The following is a 14,151-nucleotide window of genomic DNA, read 5'->3' on the forward strand; positions in this document are numbered from 1 at the left end:
CAGTGAGATCCAGGGGCCCCGTGACTTTTCTCCCATCCAGGAGATGAAATGGGGCACTCCATGTGGCCTCTTGGGGCACTCCAGGGTAAGCAAATAGACAGGTACATCCCAGTCACTCACCCTCTTGTATGCATATGTTCCTGTTGAGGAGATTTCACCACCTCCCTAGGTAACCCATTCCAGAGCTTTGCCACCCTCCTAGTGAAATAGGGCTTCCTAATATCCAACCTAGACCTCCCGCATTGTAACTTGAGACCATTGCTTCTTGTTCTGTTGTCTGCCACCACTGAGAACAGCCGAGCTCCATCCTCTTTGGAACCCCCCTTCAGGTAGTTGAAGGCTGCTAACAAATCCCCCCTCACTCTTCTCTTCTGCAGACTAAATAAGCCCAGTTCCCTCAACCTCTCCTCATAAGTCATGTGCTTCAGCCCCCTAATCATTTTTGTTGCCCTCCGCTGGACTCTCACAAAATAGCTGCCCCTATTCTCAGAGTTTGCTTCTGGGAATTCAGAGACATACTCCCTTTTGATACAGGTCATATTATCTTATTTCCCACCAATGCATCAGCTGAGAAATTCTTAAGAACTCCCACATTGAAAGTACCCCGTAAACCTTCCCACTCTCATTCACTGTCAGCTAAAGGCTCCATGGTTTTCAACTGCCCCAAGACCAGGAGTTTTACCTCCTCCCCTAGAAGATCACCCTCTTTAATCACCTCTTTCCGATGAAGTGAGCTGTAGCTCACGAAAGCTTATGTTCAAATAAATTGTTTAGTCTTTAAGGTGCCACAAGTCCTCCTTTTCTTTTTCCTGACTAGAGACATCTGTGCTCCAGTGTCTCCCCAGCCCTGGCACACGCTACCGTTGACCTCGGCCTATTTTAATAAACTCTTGGTCTGGGTCCAGGAGATCAGACCTGCCAAAATTAACTGGAGCTCGGGCTGCCACCACTGAAGTCTCTGCCTGGGGGGCAGCGGCTTTCACCTGGGCAGCTCAGGGCGGGGATCTGGATCCCCCAGACATGGGGCATCACTTTGTCACATAAGTGACACTTCCTTGGGCCCTCCCTGGGTTTCGTCCCCTCTGCCCCCTCCTTCTGCCCAGGAACAAGCCGCGGGCCCCCTTCTACTCCAGGCTCTTGCCCTTCCCCGTGGGCCCCGCACTCCAGGAGGGGCGGCACGGGGCGGCCCCAGTGAACTCCCACCGCAGCTGCCCCTGCTGGGGATCTCTCCCCTGCCGCAGCCCGCGCCTCCTCCGAGCCGCCCGCGATCGATCCACGAGGGGCGAGTCCCGGCCCCTGGACTTGGGACCCCGGTTTGCAAAGTATCCGCCGCTTTATGCCCCTGCCCCGGGGCCTGGGCCAGGGCAGCGGCTCGTCTCCAGCAGCCTCGGGCCGGCCCCGCCCCGCGTTCCCCCGCCCCGCGGCAGATGCTCCCAGCCGGGCCGCACGGGGGGCGCGGGGCGGGGCCGGAAGGTCCCTGCGTGGGGGCCTCCCCCGGCGGCTGGAGCGGGAGGCGCAGGCGCGGGGCTGCGGCGGAGCGGGGCCTTCCCGGACACCCGGGGCGGGAGGTCGCTGCCCGGGCGGAGGAAGCGGCCGGGGCCGGAGCCGAGCCCGGCGATGGCTGCAGCGGGGCCGGCGCAGGTAGGACGCGGGGCGGGGACTCCCCGGCCGGGCACTGGCTGGTCGCGGCTGGGGCCGAGGGGGGCCGGGACCGGGTCCCTCCCGCGCTAGTGACCCCGGGGCTGGGAGCGGCTCAGCGCGGCCAGGCAGGGGCCGGGGGTCAGGGGCTGCAGCAGGCGGAGCGCTGGGGCCGGGGAGCGGCTTTGGGGCCCCGGGACCCGCCCACAAAGCCGGGCGGACATGCGGAGCCAGGCGCCACCCCTTTACCCCGAGTCCCCGGGGGCCTGTGCGGGGGGGTCTCCCTGGGTCACAGCTGCAGCGGCCGGAGCGGTGGGTTGAGAGAGGGCTTCACTTTTTCAACGGCTGAGTCTTTCACTCTTACACCACATGCGACTAGCCAGTCAGCTGAGTTTCTTGCAGACAGATGGGGAGCATTTGCTGGTCTTGTTCCAAACGAGTGTCCAACTTCGGGATGAACAAGTGACAATGCCCTGAACATTGGCCTCCCGTTTCTGTAGCGTCTGGTATCTCTTGCTTAAGTGGAAAGTAGGATGCCACAGCCCTGTTGGTTCACAGAAACTGAGTTGTGTCTCCAGCATTCTTAACAGCCGCATTCGGTTCTTCTAAAATTGGCTTTGACAGTGGCGGGCTGATAAGGCTTTTTGCATGTCCATACAGTCCAGAGGCCAGGTGTTCTGCAGCCTTTTCATATAGGTTGTCAGTATTGGCTTAGCTGATCAGTCTGGCAAACCCAGCTCCTCCATTTTTACTATATAAATCCATGGTACACCCTCATCTTGAACGCTGCATGCGGTTCTCGTCATTCCCTCGGAAGCACCTGGAATAATTCCTGCTGGAAGACAGGATATTGGGATAGATGGACCATTGGTCTGACCCAATAATGTCCTTCTTACATAAAAATAATTATAATAGTAGAAGTTCAGTACAGAAATTCCCCGAGATAATGACCTCTTCAGGTAGCGATGATGTGAGATAATGGCCTTGGGAAATAATGCATTTTTAAAATATTGGCCTACTACGAAACATATATTTATATAAGTTTCCCAGTCACAAATCTAGCATTCTGTAGCAAAGTCACTAAAACGTAGTCCAATGCCCTGGCCGCTGTTTGTCGTTCCACCGTTCACTCTACCGCTCCATCCCCAATGGCCCTGCACTGTCACCTTCTGCTGCCACTGTGACCTCTGTGAGTCTGTCTCTTCAGGTTCCACCCAGCTCTCAGTGGGGGAACCTCACAGCTAGTGCAGGCCGGGCCGTCTCTTCCACAGAAACACTCCCACAGCAGGTTTAAGCACTTAGACCTAATTATCAGTGTTTTTAGCTCTTGTGGTCACTTATGAAGCCTAATCAACTCTCTCTGTAAACAGGAGAGAGGGCAGGTCAAATAATGCCTGTCACCTACACCGAGCAAAACACCTGTGCCCCACCCTCTCTCTCTGTGCACTAGGATATGGCATCCAAACCTCCTGCTTAGGGAGTGCAGTTCAGTTGAAGATGACCAGTGCTTAATTTGTAAGGAAAGAGGTGCTGGGGCTCAAGCAAGTTTGTTACTTTAATAACTGATGTGACAAGCCCAGAGGTCCCAGAGCTATGAACTGCCCAGCCTAGAGGTGCCGGGGCTCAGCCCTGGCACAAATTAAGCACTGAGGGACACATCCTCATTCAGTCAAGCTAAGTACAGTTCTGCTGCCTTTTACTCATACAATACAGATAACAACATTTCATAACCTCCACAGTTAATACTTAAAAATAAAAGGAGGACTTGTGGCACATTAGAGACCAACAAATTTATTTGAGCATAAGCTTTTGTGAGCTACAGCTCACTTCATCAGATGCATTCAGTGGAAAATACAGTGTGGAGATTTATATACATAGAGAACATGAAACAATGCGTGTTACCATACACACTGTAAGGAGAGTGATCACTTAAGGTGAGCTATTACCAGCAGAAGAGTGATGGGTCGTCCTCAAATAAATTTTAGTCTCTAAGGTGCCACAAGTACTCCTTTTCTTTTTGCGAAGACAGACTAACATGGCTGCTACTCTGAAACCAGTTAATTCTTAAGTGATTTGTAACCAACACCTGCCAAAATTGATCCCTTGGGCAACACAGCTCTGTTTCCTGGATACCTAGGCAGAGTAGGTGAGTTCATGTATATACAGTCTGGTCCTGAAGCTTTTCCACCCAACTGGGTCATCACTAGCTGTCAGGGGAGAGCTCATTCAGACCTTGCTTACAAACCATCATTTGAAATTATTAGGTTGGCCAATATAGCTGAAACAAATGTGCCAACATTGTCATAAATAACTGTATGAGGAAGCTAGTCTTGGTTCATACTTTTCAAACCCATTATGCTTTCTCAGGTACAAGTATTTTCTCATACACTGTATATGCATTTAAAGTGTGTATTAATGTTTCAATTTCAATTCAGATTTCCAACCAACAACTAAACTGGCAACACTGCATGTAATTGGGGGGGGGTGTTGGGGAAATTCAGGGGGGGCTTAGGGAAATCCCTGCCCTGAGGTCCCTGGGGGAGCTGGGTGGGGCGGTGGAGTCTCCCTCGTTCACAGCTGGTGGGCTGGGTGTTATCCCTGTGAGTCACTCCCCTAGAAACCGCGTCCCCTGCAGAGACTCCAGGCTTGGGGGGCTGGAGCGGAAGGTGCAGAGTGTGTAATGCTTCTGACAGCAGCTCCAGGTGGCGTTTGAGGACGTTGCTCTGTATTTCACCTGGGAGGAGTGGGAGCTCTTATCTAAGCAAGAGAAGCTGCTGTACCGGGACCAGATGCTGAGGAATAACCAGGCCCTCATTTCCCTGGGTAAGGACCTATTTATCTTTACTCATAGCTGTGAAATGGGTTCCCTTGACACCTCAGCTGCCATGTGCCACCCAGCAGCCAAGTGGTGGCAAATGTCAGCAACTTTCAGAGCCTCAGGCTAATGTTAATGTAACCTGTTTACTTGCATTATGTACCTCAGTCCTGGCACAGAGGTGGTTGGAAACAGCCCATGAGCAACAACCTCTTCCAGGAATCTCAGCCCAGACACCAATGGCAGTAACTCTGTCTCAAGAACTGACTCTAGTTAGACAAATAAGGCAGGGAGAAAATCCTCCTGTAGCAACTCCCCACCTCTCCAAAAAAGAATCAACATCGTAAGTTTAACAGCCGCACAACTGAACAAATCTTGCACCCTATGCAAAATAACTGGTAGGTCTGTGTAACGGTGACACCTGCCATGACTCAACCCCCACAGCAAATTGAGAAGGGTCATAGACGTTGCTGCTTCAGAGTGTGAACTGAACTTGCCTGGTGGGAGATGGGAAGAAATCTTTTCTAAGGAAGGCTTATTTCATTATTCTCCTGCTTGGGATCTCCTGCGCTTTCCTCTCAAGCAGCGTCTGATATTGGGGCCTTATCGTTCCAGGTGCTGCGCAGACAAACACTGATCGAGGTCAGGGCCCTGTTGTGCTGGGCTGCACCAATATATAAATGAGTCCCTACCCCCAAAACTTTAGTAATAAAACTGATTCATTCCCCCGCAACAGGCTATTCAGGTTCCACACCGGACTTAATCCACCGGATTGAGCTAGGGGAGGCAGAGCTCTGGATTCAGGATGTCGAGGACTCTAAAGAAAGCTCGGGATCTGAGAGCCCCTCCTCAGGTGAGTCATAATAATCCAAACCCTTCTGATTTACACACCTGCTAGTGGAGGGCTCCTTAATGTAAAAGGCAAAGGCAGAAAGAGATCCACTGGCTGGGAGCAGAAGCGAGACAAATTGATGCTGGGAATTAGGGGCCACTGTTTATCTGGGAGAGGAATGATCCATTGGGAGAGCTTCCCTCTGGAGAGGGTGGATTCTCCATTACTGTGAGTCTGTCAGTGGAAATGGGGCATCTCTTTCTCCAAGCCCTGCTCTAACTCAGCCAGAAGTTACTGGGATGGAGTCAGGAATGGCTTGGGGAGATTCTCTGGCTCAGATAGGCAGGAAGCCAGGCTGGATGCTCTCAATGCGTCTGTCTGGCCTTGATATCAATGAATCACAGATATCATAGTAATGTAGGACTAGACGGGACCTCGGTAGGTCATCTAGTCCAGTCCCCTGCGCTGAGGCACGACTAAGTATTATGAAGTCCATCCCTGACAGGTGTCTGTGTAAACTGTTCTTAGAAACCTCCAATGATGGAGATTCCACAACCTCCCCAGGTAATTTTTTCCAGTGCTTAACTACCCTTTCAGTTTGGAAGTCTTTCCTAATGTCTAACCTAAATCTCCCTTCCTGCAATTTAAGCCCATTACTTCTTGTCCTGGCCTCAGTGGATAAGGAGAACAATTTATCTTTCTAACAACCTTTTAGGTACTTCAAGACTGTTATCAGGTGTCCACCAGCCGCCCTCCCCCCGCCCACACAGTCTTTTCTTCTCCAGACTAAACAAATACAATTTTTTCAATCTTTCCTATGGGTCATGTTTTCTAGACCTTTAATCATTCTTGTTGCTTTTGTCTGACCCTCTCCAATTTGTCCACATCCTTTCTGAAGTGTGGGGCCCAGAACTGGACACAATTCTCCGGTTGAGGCCTTACCAGTGCTGAGCAGAGTAGAAGAATTACTTCTCACATCTTGCTTGTAACACTCCTGCTAATACATCCCAGAATGATATTTGCTTTTTTTTTTTTCAACAGAATTCCATTGTTGGCTCATATTTAGTTTGTGATCCACAATAACTCCATATGGTTTTCTGCAGTACTCTTTCCTAGGCAGTCATTTCCCATTCTGTATTTGTGTGATTTATTATTCCGACTTAAGTGTAGTACTTTGCATATGGTCTTATTGAATTTCATCCTATTTAATTCCAACCATTTCTCCAGTTTGTCAAGATCCTTTTGAATTCTAATCCTGTCCTCTAAAGCACTTGCAACCCCTCCCAGCTTGGCATCGTCCATAAACTTTGAGTGTATTCTCTGTGCCACTGTCCAAATCATTTATGAAGATACGGAATAGGACCGATCCCAGTGGGATCCCATTCGATATGCCTTTCAGCTCGTTTTTGAGCTATAATAACTACTCTCTGAGTACAGTTTTCTAACGAGTTGTGCACCCACCTTATTTGCCTAGGCTGTGTTTCTCTAATTTGTTCACGAGACGGTCATGTAAGACCGTATCAGAAGTCTCACTAACGTTGAGCTGTGACATGTACTGCTTCTCCCCTATCCACGAGTCTTACTACCTGTCAAAGAAGGATATTAGGTTGGTTTGACATAATTTGTTCCTGACAAATCCATGTTTTCTGTTACCTAGAAGGAAATAAACTAATAAGTGCTTACAAATAGAATGTTTGCTTATCCATTATCTTTCCAGGTACTGAAGTTAAGATGACTGGTCTGTAATTCCTTGGCTTGTCCTTATTCCCCTTTCTATAACTGGTTACTATATTTGCCCTTTTCCAGTCCTTGGGTCTCTCTACCATCCTCAGCGATTATCTCTAAGAACAAGTGAATGGCTCAGAGATCATTTCAGCCAGTTCTTAAGTATTCTAGGATGTATTTCATCAGGCCGTGCTTACTTGAAGACCTCTAACTTGTCTAAGTAATTCATAACTATTTCTTTTCCTCTTTTAGGCTCAGATCCTACCCCATTGATTCTGATGTTCACTATGTTAGTCGACCAATCACAGCTAACTTTTTTGGTGAAAACTGAAACAAAAGAGGCATTTAACAGTTTGGCCATTGCTGCATTTTCTCTTATTGTCTTTCCCTCCTCATTTAGTAATGGGCCTAGCCTGTCCTTGGTCTTCCCTTTCCTTCCCATATATTTGTAAAATGCTTTCTTGTTGCCCTTTATATCCCTAGTTAGTTTAGTTTTGTTTTTTTGCCTCGGCCTTTCTAATTTTGTTCCTACATGCTTATGGGGTTTTTTTTTTAATATTCATCCTTTATAATTTGACTTAGTTTCCACTTCTTGTATGACTCTTTTTTGAGTTTCAGGTCACTGGCAATCTCCTGGTTAAGGCAGGGAGTCCTCTTATCATACTTCCCATCTTTCCTACTCATTGGATATCTCTGACCTATGATGGGACATAAACATTATGGGGCCTCAAAGCTGTGAAAGAGAAATGGATCGGAGATGGGGAGATGATAAACTTGAAAGAGGGGTGGGATAGTGATATGGGATAATGTAGGGAGGGGGAAGATTTCAGGGGATGCTGAGGTTTCCATGGTAGGGCCACGGAGCATATGAGGGCTGCATTTACCTAGAGGGTAGGACATTGCAGTAGGATTCAAAAGATCTTGATTCAGTTCTAGAAGCGAATCGCTACAGCTCCACAATGCCTCAGTTACCCCACCTGTGTAATGGAGAGGGCATTGAGGCTGTAAGGATAAAATCCATCTGTGTGTGTGTCAGTGGATCTGGCACTGGGGATCAGACAAGCACCTGGCTGGAAAGACATGCCTGTTGTTCTATAGACCACAACACCTTCTTCTAGGCTTCCCACACCTCAGAAAATCATACCAAGGCAGGGGTACCCTAGAGATTTTTCAAATGGGCTTCATGCCTCTGCCCCTCCTGACTCAAGCTGTTGTGCTGGTGTTGTATGGCCCTGGGACATCTGGATCCAGACATAACTCAGCCAGAGGCAAAAACCTTCTCGCAGCCTGGGAGAGCATCCCAGAGTCACTGGCCCTTGGCAGAGAAGGTGCTGCCCTGTCAAGGTTCCCACCCCACCCCCTCTCTGCTATTTCACTTCACACATGAGCTCTCAGACTGGAGAAACCTGCCCCCAGCGAGCAAGGAGAAAGCTGGGAATGACTCAGGGCAGGGCAGGATCAGTCACGTATGAAGAGCGCAGGTCATGCTATGCAGAGGACGCCATTTTGTAGAGTAGGTCTCAGGAACTTGCAGCGTTTCGCTGTAATGCCCTAAAACTGCCCCGTGTTCCGGGCAGCTGTTGCTGGGGGAGAATGAACACGTTTAGGTGCCCAGACAAAATCGTCCTGTGGGGCACGACTTGGAGTACCCTGGTGTACGGGCTGGGTGTGAGGGAGAGGGGGTGGAATGGTCTTTGTCACATCCCCTCTCCTGCTTTCTCAGTGGCACAAAATCTTTGTTGTGTACATTGCTTCAGTGTCAATGCTTAGCATAGCCCTCAGCCTTAACATGGTCTGTGACTGTCTGTAGACCAAAGGCTGGGTGGCAGCCATTCACTCCTTCCACCTCAGCAGTGTCACTGATTGGGTTGTAAAACGAGACAAACATGTTTTTCAGGTTATATCACACAAACCCTGAGTGACTTGTCATCCCATCAAACCCCCACCCTCTTAAGGATTTTAGTTCGGTTTTAGTTTTGCACAAAGAATGAAACATGAGGCTGAAGCTAAATTACTTCTTTAGGAGGAATTCCTTGAAAAGGAATCACTCCCCTGCAGGAATAAGCTACATTGTTCTAAGTGGCTTTATACCGGTCTCACTGGGTCCACATGAGGGGATTGTAGCTGGTTTCAAACCAATATAGTTTAAACAGCGCAAACACTGGGGAACAGGCCTTATGCTATAAAACAGGAGACAGTGCAGAACCACCAACATGTAAATAAAAACCTCTAATGGAAATAAAACCAAAATCAGTGTGAAAACAAAACCCAGACCCTGTTTGTTAGCACTTTGAGGCCCTAGTTCTGGCTGAGGGCCTTGTTGTGCCAGGCGCTGCCTGTATCCTGGGCAAGCTACAATTTAAGCACAAAACGAGACCCAAGATGCATGGCACACATGGGAATCATAGAATACCACGGTTGGAAGGGACCTCAGGTGGTCATCTAGTCCAACCCCCTGCTCAAAGCAGGACCAACCCCCAATTTTTGCCCCAGATCCCAAATGGCCCCCTCAAGGATTGAACTCACAACCCTCGGTTTAGCAGGCCAATGCTCAAACTAGTGAGCTATCCCTCCCCCCAGGTGGTGGCTGTTGCACAAACAACATAGGATAGAACCACCCTGAGTTAGGCTGCAGATTTGTGTCAGCATTTCGTATCAGAAATTAGAGAGCAGTTACAGTAAATTTAGTAAAAGTCACAGGTCACTAAATTTACTGTGACAGCTCCATGATTTTTAACATAACCTGCCCTCCTCCTTGCCCTGCCCATGGAGCACCAACCGCCCAAAGAAGCACCTTCCCCCTAGTGCTGCAGCCCTAACCCCAGCCTGGTGCAGAGGGGTTGGTGTGGGCTAGAGAAGATCTGGGTGGCAAGGCCATTCACTGAAGTTTGGCTCGCTTCCCCCACCATTCTGACTGGGGGCGGGGGCAAATCTGAGTGGCGCTGTAACCCCGCAGGCCAGGTCTCAATTCCCAGAGCGAGGTGTTGGGTCCAGCCCTGTCGGACAGGAGCCGCCATTGCAGGCAGAGGCACCCATCCAAAAAACAGTCACTGAGAAATGGGGAAATCGCTCCATCTGTGACATTTTCCCATCTTTGACAAACCAGTAGACTTTACTGTGCACTAACGCCAGGATTCCCTCTGCTCTCTCCAGCAGGGCACGGGATCCTGGGAGGAACGAGGGCATGGGCAGAATGTGGGGAGAGCATGGCAGGAACACAGGATCCCACATCACACAGGGGGATCCATGCACAGGACTCAGTCCATCCCTGGGGTAAACTCAGCCAGAGACCGGATCTGGCTACACACCAGAGACTCTCCATCAGCCAGCGTCCTGACCGCCGCATCAATTGCGGCAAGAGGTTCAGCAACCCGTCCGCGCTGACCCAGCACCAGCGCTGGCATATCGGGGAGAGGCCGTACCACAGCGCTGCCTGTGGCAGGAGCTTCAGGCAGTCCTCAATCCTGAGAACACACCGGGGCACGCACACCAGGGAGCGGCCGCACCACTGCTCTGACTGCGGCAAGGGCTTTGCACAGAGCTCAAGCCTCAGTAGACACCAGCTCATGCACACCGGGGAGCGGCCGCATCGCTGCGCTGACTGCGGCAAGGGCTTTGTACAGATTTCAAACCTGAGAGTCCATCAGCGTACGCACACCGGGGAGCGGCCGCACCGCTGTGCTAACTGCGGCAAGGCCTTTGCACAGATTTCACACCTGAGGGTCCATCAGCGCAGACACACCAGGGAGCGGCCACACTGCTGTGTTGACTGCGGCAAGGTCTTTGCACAGATTTCACACCTGAGAGTCCATCAGCTCACACACACCGGGGAGCGGCCACATCACTGTGCTGACTGCGGCAAGGCCTTTGCACAGATTTCACACCTGAGGGTCCATCAGCGCAGACACACCGGGGAGCGGCCGCACTGCTGTGTTGACTGCGGCAAGGGGTTTGTATGCAGCTCAAGCCTCAGCAGACACCAGCGCACACACACTGGGGAGCGGCCACACCATTGTGCTGACTGTGGCAAGGGCTTTGTACAGAGCTCAAGCCTGAGAAGACACCAACGCACGCACACTGGGGAGCGGCCGCACCGCTGTGTTGACTGTGGCAAGGGCTTTGCACGCAGCTCAAGCCTGAGAAGACACCAGCGCACACACACTGGGGAGCGGCCGCACCGCTGTGCTGACTGTGGCAAGGGCTTTATACAGAGCTCAATCCTGAAAAGACACCAGCTCACCCACACCGGGGAGCAGCCGTACCGCTGTGCTGACTGCGGCAAGGGCTTTGTACAGATTTCAAACCTGAGAGTCCATCAACACACGCACGCCGTGGAGGGGCCGCACTGCTGCGCTGACTGTGGCAAGCGCTTTGCTAGGTTGGCCAATCTCATCCGGCACCAAATCACACACAGCAGTGCCCCCCTGGCAACGCCACAGCCTAAAGGGCTTCTGGCAGCCAGTGGGCCTGGCACAGCGCCAGCAGGTGTGAACCAGGGAGTGGTCCTGTTCCCATGATGCCTGACAGAGACACTGTGTGGGGCAGGGAAGGGGACTTGGCTGAGCAATGTGGGGAAGAGCAGACAGGTGGAGGGAATTTAGAGCAGATGGTCACGGCCTTCTCTATTTGGGAGCATCCCCACCCCCACCCCCACTCCCTGTAGGTGGGATCCAGCCAGGCCTTTCTCTTTCTATCCCACACTCATGCATCACGCTGGGATGCAGCCAGGACACCCCTCACCCCCCTCTAGATGGGACCCAGCCAGGAAATTCCCCACACACCTACCTCAGTTCCAGTCAGCGAGTGACTCTTGGGTGACATCTAGAGGTGGGATTTGCAGTCCTGTCTCAGCATGGATTGGGCTGAGAGCGGAACAGCCCGGCTGCATGTGATTGAAAGATGACGCAGGAACTACTCCTGCTATCTTTTTAAATACAAATGTGATGAAGAACTATGTACTTAATGTGTTACAAAGGTCTGTCTAACCAGGGTGGATTTGATTTAAATCACGAGTCAGGAAGACTCTATTTATGTAGAAATCCGTGATTAAAAGTGCATTCTTGTTGGTTGTTATATCCTTAATACATATTCTTCACAACTAAGAGAGAGATGTAGGCTTCATTTTTAAAAGGTTACACACTATACATTTTTAAGTGATTTATTTTGAAAACTTTTCAGATGAGTTTTACAGCTATATCAGAAAATGAATGATTGTTTGGTTATTTCATTTACCAAAGATAATTGAAGCAGACATTTATGAAGTCACGGGGAGGTGAACTATCTCCAAATCAACAGGTTAATCGTTAATATTTGGAGGATTTTCTTGCCATGCTGTGTTAGGAGGAGAACATCACCAGACAGACATTTAAATAGTTTTATTTAACTAAATCAACAACGTTATGTATGCTGGATTTTTTTTCTTCAACAGCAAACGTATAATATTTTTTACAAAACAAGCATATGAATTTTTGAATTTAGTTAAACATTCAAGTTTTTTAAAATCAGGTTTGTTTTTGTTAAAATTATTTTTAACTAAAATAGTTAAATATTTTTAAAAAAAAATTAAATCGACGATGTCAGCCAGGTTAACATGAGAAACTTAAAATATTGGCTTCTGGAGCTAACTCAGTCGCCTTCACCTTCATTTTCCTGTTTGTTCATAATCTGGAAAAGAAAAACAAGCTTTCCTGCTTTTTCAGGTCCCAAATGATTTCTCAATTTGGAATGAATTATTTCAAAGCAAGAAAATATTCTTTCTACTCTGGCAGAAGAAGCTACTCCTCTTAAGTGAGATTATCACTTCAACAGTCTCTGAATCCAAGTGCTTAAGTGACTTCTACCAGTTCCATCAATGTGACTTTCTTTAAAACATCATCAGCGAACACATATTTCTTGTATGGTTCTTATTCCCAAACTGGGTCTCTTATGACCTGCTGCCATTATAGGTTTTCCTTTCTATTGAGAGAATGGTATGGTAGATCTTAAATCAATGAAGGCTACACTCAGAAAGACCTCAAGACTTCTGGAATATGTTGCTCAAACAGTTTCACTTTTGTTTCTACTGCCTGCCCTTCCTGTGATGGGTTTGATCACAGAGACCCCCTTGGGACTGTCACCTGATGTGCTGAAACTACCTCTGAACCCATTTTCCCTGATGGCTTGGGACTCCAGAACCCTGCCTTGTTGAGCCAGACATGCAAGCCTGCTGCAACACAGACCCAGGATCTGAACCACCCCCCCCCCAAAGCTGCAGGCTTTAACCGAAAACTACTCAGTAGGTAACCAGTTTCCAGCATCCAGATACCCAGCTCCCAATGGGATCCAAACCCCAAATAAATCTGTTTTCCTGTGTATAAAGCTTATACAGGGTAAACTCAAATTGTCCGCCCTCTATAACACTGATAGAGAGATATGCACAGCTGTTTGCTCACCCAGGTATTAATCACTTACTCTATGTTAATGAATAAACAAAAGTGATTTTATTAAGTATAAAAAGTAGGATTTAAGTGGTTCCAAGTAATAACAGACACAACAAAGTAAGTTACCAAGCAAAATATAACAAAACAGGCAAGTCTAAGCCTAATACATTAAGAAACTGAATACGGGTAAATGTAACCCTTAGAGATGTTCCAATAAGCTTCTTTCACAGACTAGACTCCTTCCTAGTCTGGGCCCAGGCCTTTCCCTTGTTACAGACCTTGTTAGTTCCAGCAGGCATCTTAGATGAAAAGCAGGGGATTCCACGAGTGGGGACCCCTTTGTTCTGTTCCATGCCCTTTTATATCTTTGGTACAAGGTGGGAATCCTTTTCTCTCTGGGTTCCCACCCCTCCTTCTAAATGGAAAAGCACCAGGTTTAAGATGGATTCCAGTATCATGTGACCAGGTCACATGTCCTGTGAGACCTCATTCTTCATTACCCATCTCATGAACACAGGAAGGCTTGCAGGTAAACAGAGCCACTTACAGCCAATTGTCCTAGTCAATGGGAGCCATCTAAACCACCATTAATAGCCCACGCTTTGCATAATTACAATAGGACCTCAGAGTTAACTTCATATTTCTAATTTTAGATACAAGAATGATACATACATACAAATAGGATGACCACACTCAGTAGATTATAAGCTTTGTAATGATAC

The 14,151-nt window shown here is 48.9% G+C and overlaps 2 protein-coding genes across 2 annotated transcripts in view; both read left to right on the forward strand.

Moving 5' to 3' along the window:
* LOC311522719 (uncharacterized protein) overlaps nt 1–14,151 on the forward strand; it is a gene marked incomplete at its 5' end in the record, with an annotated part of 82,899 nt that overhangs the window by 1,548 nt on the left and 67,200 nt on the right. Inside the window, one exon of the mRNA XM_084632207.1 lies at nt 1,104–1,641. Coding sequence (XP_084488333.1) covers nt 1,104–1,641 — 538 coding nt within the window. The remainder of the gene's footprint in view (nt 1–1,103; nt 1,642–14,151) is intronic.
* LOC311522462 (uncharacterized protein) lies at nt 4,201–12,083 on the forward strand. The gene is made up of 3 exons (XM_084631830.1): nt 4,201–4,461; nt 5,190–5,306; nt 10,164–12,083. Exons 1-3 carry the CDS (start codon nt 4,428–4,430, stop codon nt 11,525–11,527), a joined length of 1,515 nt encoding a protein of 504 aa, XP_084487956.1. The 5' UTR covers nt 4,201–4,427; the 3' UTR covers nt 11,528–12,083.

The sequence above is a fragment of the Lepidochelys olivacea genome, assembly GCF_965140295.1.
Source record: "Lepidochelys olivacea isolate rLepOli2 genome assembly, chromosome: 6".
Taxonomy (NCBI): Eukaryota; Metazoa; Chordata; order Testudines; family Cheloniidae; genus Lepidochelys; species Lepidochelys olivacea.